The 16837-nt window shown below is 43.3% G+C and overlaps 1 protein-coding gene across 1 annotated transcript in view; it reads right to left on the reverse strand.

Moving 5' to 3' along the window:
• GATB (glutamyl-tRNA amidotransferase subunit B) overlaps positions 1-16837 on the reverse strand; it is a 59763-nt gene that overhangs the window by 6952 nt on the left and 35974 nt on the right. Inside the window, exons 8-11 of the mRNA XM_024207559.2 lie at positions 15781-15825; positions 13972-14161; positions 3174-3307; positions 2560-2638 (exon numbers count right to left, since the gene is read on the reverse strand). Of these exons, the coding sequence (XP_024063327.2) occupies positions 2560-2638; positions 3174-3307; positions 13972-14161; positions 15781-15825 (448 nt within the window). The remainder of the gene's footprint in view (positions 1-2559; positions 2639-3173; positions 3308-13971; positions 14162-15780; positions 15826-16837) is intronic.

A 16837-nucleotide genomic window follows, 5' to 3' on the forward strand; every position in this document is an offset into this window, starting at 1 on the left:
GTTGGCTCTGTCTTCACTACTGCAGTTAAATTCCTCCCACCCACCTCAAATGCTGCAGTGCATCTGCTGTTGTGTGTGTATATACAGCCTTTTTTGCCCTCAGGGCATCCAATCTCTCTGCCTACTGCAGGGAACTGTTATAAACATTTGTTGTTCTTCTGACATCTAGGCAACCAAATACTTTTCTAAATGTGGCAAAGTTTGATAGCATCGCTCAGTGATGGGCAAACAGTAGAGTTATTACTGTGTCCGAATTCAGATCATAGAGCACAATACATACACTACAAGGAGCTAGTAATTAAGCACAAGATGCAATCTCTCTGAAATTCCTAATTTTATATCTTGTCAAAACTGCCTCTGTATAAATAAATTAAAATGAAAAAAGCTCCGTTAAAACAACGTTAACTTTCTGACAAACACCACAACAAGGAAACAGCTAAAAATAAACTCTGAAGGTCATCTTCAAAGTTTTAGGCATCAGGCTGATGGGTGCTCTCAAAAATCACGTACACAGAATTTCTGTATATCCACATGCACTAAGTATTCTCAGTGTTTTCTGCCCATTACAAACTTTTATTGTTTTAAGACCATTTCCAACCACCATGAGCAACCCCAATTCTGACTGGCTTAACTACGAACTGAGACGTCTCAGCTCCACCAAAAACCAGGCCAGTTTAATTTAACTTTAAGCACCCAGACTTAGAACTCTTGTCCTCTTTATAACTATTTTTTGATGCAAAGACAAACATGCAAAAGTGAATAGACACTAATTTCATTCCAAATCTGTAGCTAGAATGAAAGAATAGGTGGAAGGAATATGCAAACATCTGCCCTTGTTGATCTAAGAACATTAACCCTGGAACCTCATTATGTGAGTTAAATGTCTTAATTTCACTGTTGACTATTTTAGAATTTAAAAAACTAGCTAGTGTATTTATCCAGTGGCGTTTGTTTAATATTCTACAGCTATAAACTTGCAAGGTTTAAAGAGACAAATAGTTATTAATTATATTATCATAGGACCTAAAACATGATAGGTGCTCTGCACTCAAACAAAAGTCACAGTGCCCCACACAGTTTTACAGTTTATTTTTTAAAGTATGATCAAATATATATACACAGATATATTTTTTCGTCACTACAGGATTTAGCTGGAGTTGGAAGAAACTTTACAGGGGATCAGAAAACCTCAAGTGAAGATCTTGAAGGGGAATGAAAGATCTTAATTTTTTTTTAATAAATATAAAATGGTGAAAAAATAAATGTTATAAAATTATTCAAAAATGTACTCACCATGTTAGAATTTTGGAGTGTATTTCTAAAAAAATATCCAGTAGCTTTTCCAGAAAGATCAGCAGAAGCTGAGGCAATTTTTTTTGCAGATTACCAGTAACCCTGCAAAAATGCTCACTGTTTTCAAATGTGACATGAACACCTTCCTCTGCTCTGCCAAGAGTGTCAGCATTCAGTAGCCATTTGTTAAACTTTTTCAAATAAGCACCTTTATCCTTTCTCCCTCACTGCCCAGCATGCATGAGAAAGACTCACTGTAAACAAGTGCAGAGTCACTTCACTAGTGTCCTAAAATCTCTCCTTTCAACTCACTTCCACCATGAAGCCTAAAAAAACCTTGATAACAGTTATCATGTTAACTGGCATTGTCTCATTGTTACCTTGTGCTCCCCATGTGTTTTGTCTTCTACTTAAGTTGTAAGAATCTTGGGGCGAGGACTGTCACTTTGTTTTGTGTTTGTTCAGTGCCTAGCACAGTGGGCTCGCATCCATAGGCACTACCTCAATACAAATTAATTATTAGGATTATTTATAATAATGATCATTAACATATTCCCTGATGTCAAATGTATGGTTAGCACAGTTTCTTAGATCCCATCTTTGTTTTGGGAGACTGGCCTAAACAAGCCAGCTATCTGAAAAAAGAGGGGGGAAATAGTTGGCTCTGTCTTGAGTGCCTGGCTAAGATGCAGCAAAGAGTGTCATTGGCTTATCAAAGAGGCAAGTCTTCCTCCTTCAGTCTCACAAGGCACTTGACACAAATTTATCTTACAAACCCAGCTATGTTTTGCCCTTTGCCATTCAGTGGGATCTGTGACCTCTTACAGCTGCAGCACCTATTAAAATGATTAAGAACCATGAAGCAGCAAGTTTCCCAAGCATCAGAGAATCTACTCACCAGAGACCGGACCAAGCCACTAAAACATGGATGTCAATTCTAACCTTCCCAAAGTACAGGAGTGTTCAGAATTTGGGATTTGATTATAGAGGTTACTGGTCAGTGGCATCAAATCCAAATTGCCCAAAATTCAGGCATGTTTGGCTTTGTTAGGGATTGGTTTCAGGCCCCTCTCTACTATTTAACCCTGAATTTTATACACATATACACATACCTCCCACCTCCAGTAGCAGTTTGACATATTTCATGCTTTAAATATAAAATGAATTTACCGACACCATGGAAGTCATATGGATTCCAGATGGAGATTTGCTGTGAAAATGAAGTAAGTAGTGACAGTTTCAAAGGTAAGTCCAAAACAAACTCACTTGTTTGGCTGCTGAAGAAGAAATTGTTCCTCTCTCTAGAAGGTTTAGAAGGTCAGCCAGGAAGAGAGAACTGACTGGACTAAATTAAAAAAATAAGGTGAGGTGAGAGCTCTCAAAAAAAACAAAAAAACACCATACACAACATAATCTTAACATCTCTACATGGTGCATGGTCATTTGTATAAGTGACATACAATCATTTAAACAAAGATTAATTATAATTGAAAGCAAACTAGTTACCTTGTTGCCTAGTGGTACACTGGGTCAATACAACTTTTAAAAATGTAATTTATTTTTGGTCAGAAGAGTAGCAGGTTTTGCCATTTTAATATGATAAAAATGGAAATCCATGGATTACAATCGATAGTGATTAAAGATTTCCCATTTCTGGAGGGTATGGAATAGACTTGGTTCACCAAGACACCTTACAGGTCTAGGCTCCCAAAAGAAGTGGTGACTATTCGGACCTTTGTTGTCCACCCACCATGGAGTTTACATTGCACTAAACTAGGAGTCACTGCTGGTGTTAGGGGATACTATTCACAATTGTTTGTCTGGCCATGGGAAGACGGATGGTTCTGTTTGATCAACTCAATATAATCAGAAAGCTTCACCTTTCCTTGACTTTAAGGTTGTGTTGTTTTAAATAACCAAGCATATCATTTAGAATCCAGCCAATCACTTTCTTTGGATTCATCTGTGTCTGTCTCACTACACTTTCAAAGAACTCCATTAATCCGTCTTCATTCTGTTTAGAAAAAAGAATTAAATGGGTTAATGACAGAAAGGTACAAAAATGAGTATTTTAGGTCCTGGTCCTCTCTCATTCCCAGGTAAACCTGATCGGTGCACTCACTGCAAGATCTTGGCAACCTCTAGTAACTCCATTAAGACAATAGTGCAATCTATACTAGGAGATGCTCTATGAAAAGAATACATAAGCATAGCTTTCAGCCCACCTGCCAGGTTGATAAGATTGTACATATAATGTAGTTTCTATCTTTCATTAATCCTTCCCTGAAATTAGTGTACAGGGAGAAGCTGCTTCACCCAAGGCAGGTGTGGAGAGTTCTCTTGTTCTGTTCTAGCCTGCCTACCCTCTGGTGAAATGAGCTGTCAAAGAACATGCTATGTTTACCATGGAATGGTTTTCTGAAGCCACCTAGAAACATTTAATGCTTGATCTTGCAGACACATTTTGGGTTGCTGGAATAAGATGGACTTGTTTCTATCCTTGGGTGATTTGGATAGGTCAGACTAGAAGAAGCAGAGATTTTATTATTCTAGTTTTTTCAAGTCAACTCGGATGAAGGCCCTCAGTGTTGGAAATTTATTGCACTGGGGACACAGATTCAATTTTAAAGTGTACAAGAAATCTGAGATTGTTTTTAGTAAAACATACGGCAGGATCTGATGGATGCTGTGATGTTTGTCACTTGGAGAATGATGGCTCAGTAACTGTAGCACGTAACTCAAAAGGCCTCCAAGAGACTGTGGATATTGTAAGTGGGCATTCTTACTTTTCAAGGGAAGAACCCAAATTCAGTTGTCCTACTGGACTTTGTATACAAGTTAAAAGTAAAATTATGAATTTAATTGACCCCTTAATAAATACACCTCTACCCCAATATAAGGCTGTCCTCGGGAGCCAAAAAAATCTTACTGCGTTATAGGTGAAACCGCGTTCTATCGCACTTGCTTTGATCCACCGGAGTGTACAGCCCCGCCCGCCCGGAGCGCTGCTTTACCGCGTTATATCCTAATTCGTGTTATACCAGGTTGCGTTATATCGGGGTAGAGGTGTACTGTAATTTTTCTAATTCCCCTCAGGACTCATTATTCCAAATACAAGTGTAGAATATTAAGTCTTAAAATGACAAGATAACTAAACAGACAATATTATCTTGGAAGTTCAGTCAGGAAAAAGTAAGCAGGTATTAATGCCCCTTCTTAGCAAATACTGTGGGCCTTTACAACCACATTTTTAACATGGGTGGAGCAGGTATGGCCAAAAAATGCTCATACAGGATACATTCAACCAAATTGCCAGACCCACACTTACTTGATTTTCACATGGAAATGTACATATTTGCAACCACTTCATTGTGCTTTTCTTTTGAAAATCTATCTAGTATCGTCTTTACCAGTACCAGTCTATGATTAGTGAGACAAAGGGTGTGCTTTTATTAAATTAAAACTTGAACCAAATTGAATCAGTGTGACATGAACGGAATATTTTCCTTATCGTTCCTGCAATATGTTATATGACAGAAAAGACTTGATCTGCCTTTGATTTCCAACAGTCATTTCTACCCTACTGTTGGAAGTTAGTTTGGACCAGTTGTGCATTCTGACCAACTTTTCTAGAGCCAAATTCACTGACATGGAGTGCCAAAATCGTCCCGTGACTCATATTAGGAATATTTATCTGAGATAATGTTTGTCAGCCTATGGAACATCTCATGCAGGCAGTTTTGCTATGGAGCTCTTATACACTGGATACAGACACAGAACAACTTTCTCCAAAATCCTAACTCTCATCCCTTGCTATTCAATATAAAAACAGCTAATTTTCACCACAACTTCCAGTTTTCTTAACTGCATTTAGTAAGTACTTCTGCATTTCTATCAGCTTAAAAAGATTAGCATATATGGAGATAAAAATTCCCAGATACAAGAGAAGATTAAACAAATTTTTAACATTACTGAAGCATATGTTCTTATATACAACTAATATAAAATGCTGCATAAGAATCAGGCTAAAAAACAAGATGTAATTCAAATAATGGAGAATACTGGCAGAGAAGGCATCCGTAACAAACATGTACACTTTAAAGCAAATATCTCCTTACTGCCAGTTACTGGATCACACAAACCAAAGGATATTTTGGATCTTTACCTACCTCATAGAAGCCATTTAACTGGTCATATACTGACAGCAGTACTCAGCACTTAACACACCACACCTTGTTAATGCAAAAACACAAACTACAAAAACAAAACTGTCCCTAGGAACAATTTACCATCTTAAAACCGTCACAGAAAAGCTGCTATGTTCTGATTTATGAGAATGTTAACTGACTATCTCACTTAATCCTGAACAACAGAATGGGAAACAGAATTTCGGAATTATAGCATTGTGTTCGGTATGGAGGGTCACTTGGCACTTTCATTATGTAGTGTACCAATACATTGTCACTTGCTCATTAGAATCTCCTTGGAATGAAATGTGGCATGCAAAATATCAGCCAGATGCAAAAAATTTTCTTAAACAGGATTTAAATTGATGCTTTAATAGTCCAGAGCTGTCAAAAATAGACGGTGTGGTTTCAGATGCTTTTTTGACAAGTTTAGCTTTAAATGCTACAATGTTTTGCAAGGTATCATGGAAGCATTCTTTGCAGACATTGGGTCTGCAATGTGAACTGGTGCCTTTAAAGACCAGCTGATGCCTCCCAGAAAACTGGAAAAAAGGAAACTGAAACCATTTTATTGAAAAGTAATTCTGTCCATATCTCATTTTCTGCTTTGTTCTTTCTCTATTTGTACCCATAGATGCTGACTCCGTGGGTGCTCCGGGGCTGGAGCACCCACAGGGAAAAATTAGTGGGTTCTCTGCACCCACCAGCACCCCTCGCCCCACCTCCTCCTCCGCCCCTGAGCGCGCCGCATCCCCACTCCTCTGCCTACCTCTCAGTGTTTCCTGCCTGGCCACCGCCAAACAACAACTGTTTGGCAGCATTAGCATGATCTGGGAGGGTGGAGGGGAGGCGGCGCAGGAATGTGGTGTGCTCAGGGGAGGAAGCAGGGAAGAGGCAGGGCCAGGGCAGGGATCTGGGGAAGGAGTTGGAATATTGGCAGGCAGGGGGTGGAGTTGGGGCGGAAACTTTGGGGAAGGGATGGGAAGAGGTGGGGCAAGGGCAGGGCCTCATGGAAGGGGTGGAGTGGGGGCAGGTCGGGGGGGGGGGGTCAAGCACCCACAGGAAAGAGGGGAAGTTGGTGCCTATGTTTGTACCATCAGAATTTCCACAGCAACCAACTCTGAAGAAATAAACAGAGGAGCATGTGGGAAAGGGCAACAGGAGCAGGTGAAGGTATGGACTGTTGCAAAGAGAGACAATTATGTAACAAACAGAATAGTTTTCAAAGTCTTTCATGATATATCAATCAGGTCTTAAAAAAAACTCTATCTAGCTAGTTAGAGCTTAAAATAAGCAGAAATGCACCTGTATTTTAGAATGATAGGGTACTTTAGACATGTCAGTAACCTATATTAGAGTGAGTAGAGGTACTAGAGGGAGCTGGTAGAGGAAGAGAATGAATGATCATATAGGTCTTTTCCATCTCTAACTTCTATACCTCAATGACTCCGATCTTCGGATGTCAATATACTTTTTTATTATTTTTTATAGCAGCACATTGACATGGGACTTGAGTTAATAAATCAGCAAAACAAACAAACAAACAAAAACCCAACAGGAAGAAAGCCAAAATGTTAAACACCTGACGTTGCCAAAAATGCAGCAGGACTCCTTAATGCCAGGTGCAATATTTGCAGGCCTTTTGGTTTGCACAGATTGAACTTGCATGCACAAGCTGAGTAACTGAACACTTAGCTGCTTAGATGGCATGACCAACTGCCTATATGCATGTGTAAATGTGGGATTTTTTCTGAGAAAAATGTGCTCCTACAAATACTCCCAGTTAATTATTGCAATTATAAAAATCTGCTGAAAATTTGGCAATACATGTTTAAGAAACCACAGAAATAAGGAGATTCAAAGTGAAAGATGTCCTTCCATTTCAGTTCATCCTGTTGTACTTAGGTCCTGCAGGAGCTACAATCTTCCACACTGGACCACACACAAGTAGTTACTGCAATACCTTCATGCAATGGTGAGCTAAGAAACTAATGTTCATTTTGAAGTCTGACATTTTAACACTTTTTTTGTGCATAATGTTCACACTAACAAGTTGGGGTAGAGTACAGATTCTGCATTTTGAAGACATCCCTCTACCACTGCCATTTATTTAATGAAAACTCTTGGGCACTCTAACTTGAAAGACTGTTTCTTAGGGTATGTCTACACTACGAGGGTATTTCGATTTCACTTAAATCAAATATGTGGAACCGATATTGCAAAGTCGAACTTGTGTGTCCACACTAAGGACAGTAATTCGACTTTGTGAGTCCACACTAACGGGGAAAGCGTCGACATTGGAAGCGGTGCACTGTGGGCAGCTATCCCACAGTTCCCGCAGTCCCCGCTGCCCATTGGAATTCTGGGTCGAGCCGCCAATGCCTTCTGGGTAAAAAAAAGGGTCGAGGATGCTTTTGGGTAATTGTCGTCATCTGTCTGTCACTACCGCCCTCCCTCCCTCCCTGAAAGCGCCGGCGGGAAATCAGTTCGCGCACTTTTCGGGTCAGTGACAGCGCGGACACCACAGCACTGCGAGCATGGATCCCGCTGCGACCATCGCTGCAGTTGTGGCCCTTGTCAACGCCTCGCAGGTTATCATCCACCTTTCCCAGAGGCAGATGCAGATAAACCAGGCGAGGAGGCTACGGCACCGCGGTGAGGGCCTGAAGTCTGAGAGTAGCACAGACCTGTCAGAAAGCACGGGACCCCGCACCGAGGACATCACGGTGACAATGGGTCATGTGGATGTTGTGGAACGGCGATTCTGGGCACGGGAAACAAGCACGGACTGGTGGGACCGCATAGTGCTGCAGGTCTGGGACGAATCCCAGTGGCTGCGAAACTTTCGCATGCGGAAGGGGACTTTCAAGGAACTTTGTGAGTTGCTGTCCCCTGCCCTGAAGCGCAATGACACCTGGATGCGAGCAGCCCTGACTGTCCAGAAGCGAGTGGCCGTAGCACTCTGGAAGCTTGCAACGCCGGACAGCTACCGGTCTGTCGCGAACCAGTTTGGCGTGGGCAAATCTACCGTGGGGGTTGTTGTGATGCAAGTAGCCAACGCAATCGTCAAGGTACTGCTCTCAAAGGTAGTGACCCTGGGAAACATGGAGGTCATCATAGATGGCTTCGCCGCGATGGGATTCCCAAACTGTGGTGGGGCTATAGATGGAACTCACATCCCTATCCTGGGACCGGACCACCAGGCCAGCCAGTACATCAACCGAAAGGGCTACTTTTCGATGGTGCTGCAAGCACTGGTGGAACACAGGGGACGTTTTACCAACATCAACGTTGGATGGCCGGGCAAGGTTCATGACGCTCGCGTCTTCAGGAACTCTGGTCTGTTTAGATGGCTGCAGGAAGGTATTTACTTCCCGGACCACAAAATAACTCTTGGGGATGTGGAGATGCCTACAGTGATCCTTGGGGACCCAGCCTACCCGCTAATGCCCTGGCTCATGAAGCCCTACACTGGCGCCCTGGACACTGAAAAAGAACTGTTCAACTACCGGCTGAGCAAGTGCAGAATGGTGGTGGAGTGTGCTTTTGGACGTCTCAAGGGGAGATGGAGAAGCTTACTCACTCGCTGTGATCTCAGCGAAACCAATATCCCCATTGTTATAGCTGCTTGCTGTGTGCTCCACAATCTGTGTGAGAGCAAGGGGGAGACCTTTATGGCGGGGTGGGAGGTTGAGGCAAATAGCCTGGCATCTGATTACGCCCAGCCAGACAGCCGAGCGATTAGAAGAGCCCAGCGGGACGCGCTGTGCATCCGGGAGGCTTTGAAAGCTAGGTTCCACAGTGAGCAGGGTAACCAGTGACTTTTAAGTTTCTGTACAGAGAAGCTGAACCTGCCCCCGTTTCTTTACCCAGTTAAGGATGACTATCCTCTCCAGTTACAGACCCCCTCCACTCCCTTCCAAAAAAATAAAATCAGTTTTATTTTGTTATTGAACACCGTTGTCTTTAGTACTGTTTTCGCGGGAATCTTTGAAACCGGGGACGCAGACTGTGGTGGGGAGCGGGTGTAGTGTACTGATGCAAATGATCCTTCTATACTCCAGGAATGACAGGATTCGCAGTGGCGGACTGGTTGTTTCAATGGAGCCTGCCAGCCCTCCTGAGCGGGACTGCGTGTATGTGGGGGCTATGTGACTTTATGGCAGGGGGAGGAGGGTTACAGCTCCCCTGCTGCGTGGCTCTGTGATCCAGGACAAGGACCGCTGCATAAGATCTGTAACTGCCCTCCCCCGCCACAAAGTCACAGAGCAAACAACCACCCCCCACCCCCCACAGAACATGAAAACCACCTCCCAGACTGACCAGGGTAACTAGTCACTGCACTGTGTATGTGCCCTGCTGCTGGACCTGCCCCCGCCTCTGTACCCTGCTAAAGGTGACTGTCCTGTCCAATTACCAAGCCCCTTCCCCCCCTCCAGACAGACTCTCCCTCAAAAGAACCTGACTGAAACAGTAATGAACAGAAACGTATTTTTTATTAACAACCAGACAGGAAACTGGGGGGTGAAAGTCGGACGGGGGCTTGGGTGAGGCGGGCAGGAAAGGACTTTTCAAATTTTGGGGAATGACAGCCTTCTGGTGCTTGAGCAGTCTGCAGGGGTGGAGTGAGAGTTTTCACGGACTCTGCCACCCCTCCTTCTTTGGACTTTGGGAGAGGGGGGTATGGGACTTGGTGGCGGGGGAGTGCGGTTCCTGATAGACTGCAGCGGGGCTCTGTCCTCCTGCCTCCGTTCCTGCAGAACATCAACAAGGCGCCGGAGCGTGTCCGTTTGCTCCCTCAGAAGTCCAAGCAGCGTTTGAGTCGCCTGCTGGTCTTCCTGCAGCCACCTCTCCTCACGTTCCATGTGTGTCCGGTGCATTTGTGACAAATTCTCCCTCCACTGGTTCTGCTGTGCTGCCTGGGCTCGGGAGCAGCCCATTAGTTCTAAGAACATGTCCTCTCGCGTCTTCTTCTTCCTCCGCCTAATGTGCGCTAGCCTCTGGGAGTGTGATGCCAAGCAGGGTTGGGAGACAGTTGCAGATGTGGCTGTGGGAATGAGGAAAAGGCAGTGAATTCCTCCGAAAGATAAATGTGGTTGTGAATCAAGAACATAGTTTTTCTCTGTGAACAAGACCATGAACCACACCTATCACATGCGCACTCAGGACAAGGTCGAATTTTCGAACCTCGCCTTCACTGCCTGGGCTTTTGCACTGCCGATCTGGGAAGCGGGGCAGGACACGGTACTCTCTGTAGCAGGCAAACATGGTAAGCCGTAGACTTGTGGCTGCTTAAAACTTTAGGAGTACCACTGGCCTCCTTTCACAGTGAAAGCACTGCCAGTCTGTGCTGCCAGCAATCGGCCAAGCAGGAACTCTGGCCCTGTCCCACCCCCTCGCGGATGAGCCAGGGAAAGATCCCTGTATGCTGCCCCTCTCCCGCCCCCACCGCGTGGCTGTAAACCAGCGTCAGTTCTGTAAAGGAACTTGTTGCAAGCAGTCCCAATACTAACAGTCCCCTACCTAATTCAAAGCAGGTCATCATGAGCGACATTACTCTCATGAGGATCCCGGACACCGAGATCCAACGGATGCTTCGAGAAAGCCTGCAGAGACCGGGGCCCTATGCCGCCATGCTATGCAAGGCAATGATGCCGGAGTACCTGCTTGTCTCCTGGCGCGGGAACGTCTCCTACTTCGGAGGACCAAGTAAAGCCGCTCTCCCCAGGAACCTGATGAACAGGCTATCCCATTACCTGCAGGAGAGCTTTGTGGAGATGTCCGTGGAGGACTACTGCTCTATCCCCGGACATATAGACAGGATTCTAATGTAGCTGCAGTAGCAGGGACTAAAGAGTGGAGCAGCTTGGGCAGCACAATCATGCACAACCGGACACTGTTTGATTTTTTTTAAATAGTTGTTACTGATTACTTAAGCGCCCAGGGGGAAGAAATCATGATTCACAGATTGTTCTTAGTATTAATATTCAAGTTTTGTAAAAAATAAAGGTTAATATGTTTAAAGCACTTACCGCTTGATCCTTCGCCTGAATCTGTGTCCAGGTTACATGCTGGGGAGGGTTGGTAAGGGATCTCTGTAAGGGTGATGAAGAGCTCCTGGCTGTCGGGGAAATCAGCTTGGTAAGCGCTGTCGACTGCCTCGTCCTCCTCATCTCCTTCCTCATCTTCCCCGTCCGCTAACATGTCCGAGGAACCGGCCGAGGACAATATCCCATCCTCAGAGTCCACGGTCAGTGGTGGGGTAGTGGTGGCGGCCACACCAAGGATGGAATGCAGTGCCTCGTAGAAACGGGATGTGTGGGGCTGGGATCCGGAGCGTCCGTTTGCCTCTTTGGTCTTCTGGTAGCCTTGTCTCAGCTCCTTGATTTTCACGCGGCACTGCGTTGCATCCCGGCTGTATCCTCTCTCTGCCATGGCTTTAGAGATCTTCTCATAGATCTTTGCGTTCCGTCTTTTGGAGCGCAGCTCGGAAAGCACGGACTCATCGCCCCACACAGCGATGAGATCCAAGACTTCCCGATCAGTCCATGCTGGGGCCCTCTTTCTAGTCTGAGATTGCATGGCCATCTCTGCTGGAGAGCTCTGCATCGTTGCCAGTGCTGCTGAGCTCGCCACGATGTCCAAACAGGAAATGAGATTCAAACTGCCCAGACAGGAAAAGGAATTCAAATTTTCCCGGGGCTTTTCCTGTGTGGCTGGTCAGAGCATCCGAGCTCGGACTGTTGTCCAGAGCGTCAACAGAGTGGTGCACTGTGGGATAGCTCCCGGAGCTATTACCGTCGATTTCCATCCACACCAAGCCTAATTCGATATGGCCATGTCGAATTTAGCGCTACTCCCCTCGTTGGGGAGGAGTACAGAAGTCGAATTTAAGAGCCCTCTGTGTCGAACTAAATAGCCTCGTGGTGTGGACGGGTGCAGGGTTAATTCGATTTAACGGCGCTAAATTCGACATAAACGCCTAGTGTAGACCAGGCCTTAGATTTGTGCATCTGGCCCTATCAGCCATCTACGGTAGTTCTGAGTTAGGCAATGGAAACAATTTTCAGATTAATTAAGGTTAACTATTCTCCTAGTGAGTCAAATAAGTGAATTTGTACAGAGAATAAAAATGCTGCCATCCTAATCTACACTAAAAGGAGAAAGACTCAGAATGCAGACGAGACCGCCCCGCCCTTCGTTTATTGAAGAAAAAACAACTTTCAATGCAGCTGTATTTGTACATCTTTCTCACAAGCAGCAATCCAAAATCATCTTCAGAATTAACAGTTATAAAGAACAAATTGCAAAAGGAGAGAAATTAAGAGGCAAAAGGAAGGAAAAAATATGTTTTCAAGTGAGCTCTGCAAAGTGAAGGAAGGTCAATGAGACAAACAGCCAGCAGTTACATATGGCTAGAGCGGCAGAGGAGAAGGCTCTTGCATCATCACCGATGAGACTATGTAATAGCAAAGAGGGGAAAGGATTAGCTAAAAAAGGGTCACTGAGGTGAAACGGAGGAGGGTCCATTTACTGTCCTTGATCAAAACATATTTATTTTCATAAATGATAATTTTTCCTGAGGTAAAGTTACTTATACATGTGTGGAGAGAAATACTGGCTGCAAAGCACTTTAACATCATTAATCAAGATCTCTGAACTGCTACCTTCATAGCCATAGGATTTCTACATGATTTATGACTGATCTCCCACCACAATAAGGAAAACTTATGACTCACTGGTAAGATGCAACACCAGTAAGGCTAGAACCTTCCTAGCCACTTTCTTCTCAAGAGATTTCTGTAAAATTTGATTTAAATACTGACACACAAAGTCATCACTGCTGGATCAATTCAAAAAGGATTGAAAGAGAACAAGGATGTTGCAATTTGTTTTCAAGAGACTGGATAGTCTTTAGATGGATTCCAGAGGTTTCCAGATTTTAAACAATCTGTTCATTTGCATCCACAATCCCCTCACCTCATCAACTGCATTTTTTTGGGGCAAAGTTTTCACCAACTTCGATGTTATACATATTTTACAAAAACAATGGTCATTTATTATTTTGTTAAGCACGGACAATGTGCTTGGCCCTGTTCCAGACACAAAGACAAAACAATACCTGCTGTGAAGATCATGCACTTGTGGACAAGACTTAGTTTGTTAGCAAAAAGTTGCATACTTGCAGCAGTCAGCACTGTTAATGAGTCCACTTTGAGAGAGATGAGATCATCATTCACTAGCAATTTATTAGCTCCCTATTTGTTCAAGAATCGCTTCTCATAGAAACAAACTGCACATGTTATTTCTGAGCCTGGTTGAAGGATTTGGCACGGAGGTACAATTTAAGAGAGCTGTTAGACACATTTCCAAATTTAAAAATCCATGGCAGCTGACAGCTGGTTAATATGACATTTTACAGTGCGTTTTCTCTAAGCACTGAAACTTTGAGGTTTCTTGGTTTATTTTAGCACTCGATCAATAGACCTACCAGTAAGGTGAAACTGTGTTCAGGCAGAATCCCATACTGTTCAACAAGCTTCACTCTCCTCACACTGGGGAGATCAGGAAGCCTCTCCCGAATCCAATCAATATTCACCACTTGCTGATGGTTCGTATTAGCGGGCAATGATTTAGTATCGTACAGAATCAATGGAGGGAGGTTTGGCTCTGGCATGAACCTGGGGAGAATGAAGAGGGACGAATTTGGGGTTATTTTTAATCAAGACAATCCTCAGCATCTCAACAACAGGCTGTAAAATTTGTATGCGAAAGTTAATGTTCCTTTGGAAATGGTATTACTGGATTTAACGGACCAAGATACCGAAACTTCACAGCTCAGTATATTATTGTCGAATAGGAAAAAAATCAGTCCACAGCCACTATTTTCTCTCTGATGATCTGTCACTGTTTGCCAAGCAACCAGCAATAGAAAAAGGGTAATTTAAAAAATTTGACACCCAAAATTTTAAGTGTGGATGCAGCCCATCACTCTTGTTGGTGAGCATGAATTGTGATTCTGAGCAGCAAGGCAGTGTGGGTTGGACAGGAGAGAAGCATATTGACAGCCAGCTGCCAGGAGTTCTCTGTGCAGGTTGCAACCTCTCTCATATTAACCTGAGGAGTACTGATGAAACCGCATGCTGTGTTAAAAGCAAAATTACCATGCTCAGCAGGATGTCATAGTAAATAAAACTGAGTGACAACATCAAAGAACAAAGGATCTCAAAGAGAACGCTAATTCAAGCCATCAGAAAAGCATTGTGATTCAAGCAGCAACCTTATCCTGACATGAACAAATGATGGACTGATAAATCTCAAAATATATTAAAAAAATTGTTTTTGTCTTTGCAAACCTTTGAGACACACCCTTTGAGCCTATTGCACTTAAAAAGAAATCATGTTTAATGTGTTGGATTTAGATTCGGCGTTTAGTGCACACACAAGTTCACAAAATACACGAACAATGAAATTTAAAACTTGATATAATAAGTTTTGTCTGTCTTTAGCTGAAATAGCTTGGTCTCTCTTCCTACCCACATTTGCCTGAATATTTTCTTATAGTGGTTATACATATTAGCCATGTTAAATAAGGATCTGGCCTGACACTAACATAATAGAGAATTAATTCGTGAAACAGACTTTTTTTTTTTAGCTAACGCCCATGCACGCAGAAACAAAGGCTAACCAGGCTATCATATTAGCCCCCAGCTGCCCAAGCGCACTAGCTGTCAAAAACTGAAAATCCATTCTGTCTAAATAATGGTTACTGCCATATTTCCACAAATACTCATCTGTAAACTTGTAAATCTAGGGCAGAATTTTTAAAAATGCTCTGCCTTGGTCTAACTCTGTTCTCTCACTGAAGTCAATAGTAAAACATCCATTGTCTTTCATGGGAGAAGAGATAAGCTATCATGGTATATGAGGCCCCATAATCTGAACATTTGTAATTTTCCTCAGTAAATGCTTAAAAAGGAGAAGTGACTTCACTGAGCTCAAAACACGCCTAAAAATACACTAATGATTATTACGCCACTACATAATCACCCTGTAGCATATGAACTGAGCCTACCAACAATCCAACTCAAATATGTAGTAACGTCCCCACTGATTTCAGCAGGGATAGATAGGATGGAGCCCAAATTCTGAACTGCTGTGAAAAGAACCTGATTTTGAGAGGTATCCAGTGTCCTCGACTCCCACTGAAGTCAACAGAGGTTGAGGGCATTCAAAAGGTGAACTGGGCTTTTAGTTCTAGAATAAAAGTTAACTTTAGAAATAAAATGATCTTCATTACCGATAATCCTGTTTTCCTTCTTTATCTCTCATTGGTATGGTACACCTAAAATAAGACAACACAGGTAAAATATTAAATATGATGGGTTTTACTCTTTCTCCAGTCATGCTGGTACCTCTGCATAACTAGTTTTGTGGCAAATAACTTTACACCATGGAGATCAAGAAAGCTTCATTAAGCCTGTTCAAGTATGGAGTCCAATTCTACCCCCTACACGACCCAATGTAGAGTTTATCATTTTCTCTCAATATTACAAATATTTAACTTTAGTGCTACTTGGCAAAGAAACAAAACCACATGTCAAGGCTAATTCCCCACTCTGGCACTTCAAGTGCAGAAGGTAGGGGCCCGCAAGGATTCTAAAAATTAATACTGGCCACTCCAGGCTTGTATTAAACTCCCAAGGTTACAGCTTTTCTCTGACCTTGGATTGGTAGATGCTGCCACCACCCAAGGCAGAAGCCCAGGAAGGCACACTTGGGAATTTCTTCCTGTGGGGTACCCTCAAGCCCTTTCACCTTCCCTTCGGGGAAGAGCTGAGAAGGGGGAGGGGGGGAATCAGCTGTTGCCACCAGCTAATTAAACAACATGTGCACAAACTTCTTAAGACACAAAAATCCAATTCTGTTCTTAAAAAAAGTAAATTTTATTTAAAAAAAAAAGAAAAAGAAAATACATCTGGGAACTCAGGCTATTGCTAGATTTTAAAGGAGCTACTACAAGGATTAAGCACCAAGAATAGCTCTCTTGAGGTCCAGCTTAAAGATTACGCAAAACAAAAGCACCTGGGGTTAGCACAGAGGAATCCACAAGCCATAATGAAATAAAAGGGATAAACCTAATCGCGTCTTCCTAGACATTTCCTGATCTACTTACATATCTGGAGTTTTAAGTGAGTAGTTTTCTAGGTATGATACTGATGATTTTTCATACCTGGCCCAAGCTTCTTACAGCATAGCTGCTGCCCTATCCGCCTCTCCCCAGGAGAACCAACAGAAGACAGACAAAAGGGGAGTCTTTTTTCAATTTCATTGGCTCTTTTGGCCAGGTGTCCACT

Source organism: Terrapene carolina, unplaced genomic scaffold (assembly GCF_002925995.2).
Source record: "Terrapene carolina triunguis isolate 2854851 unplaced genomic scaffold, T_m_triunguis-2.0 Scaffold66, whole genome shotgun sequence".
Lineage (NCBI taxonomy): Eukaryota > Metazoa > Chordata > Testudines > Emydidae > Terrapene > Terrapene triunguis.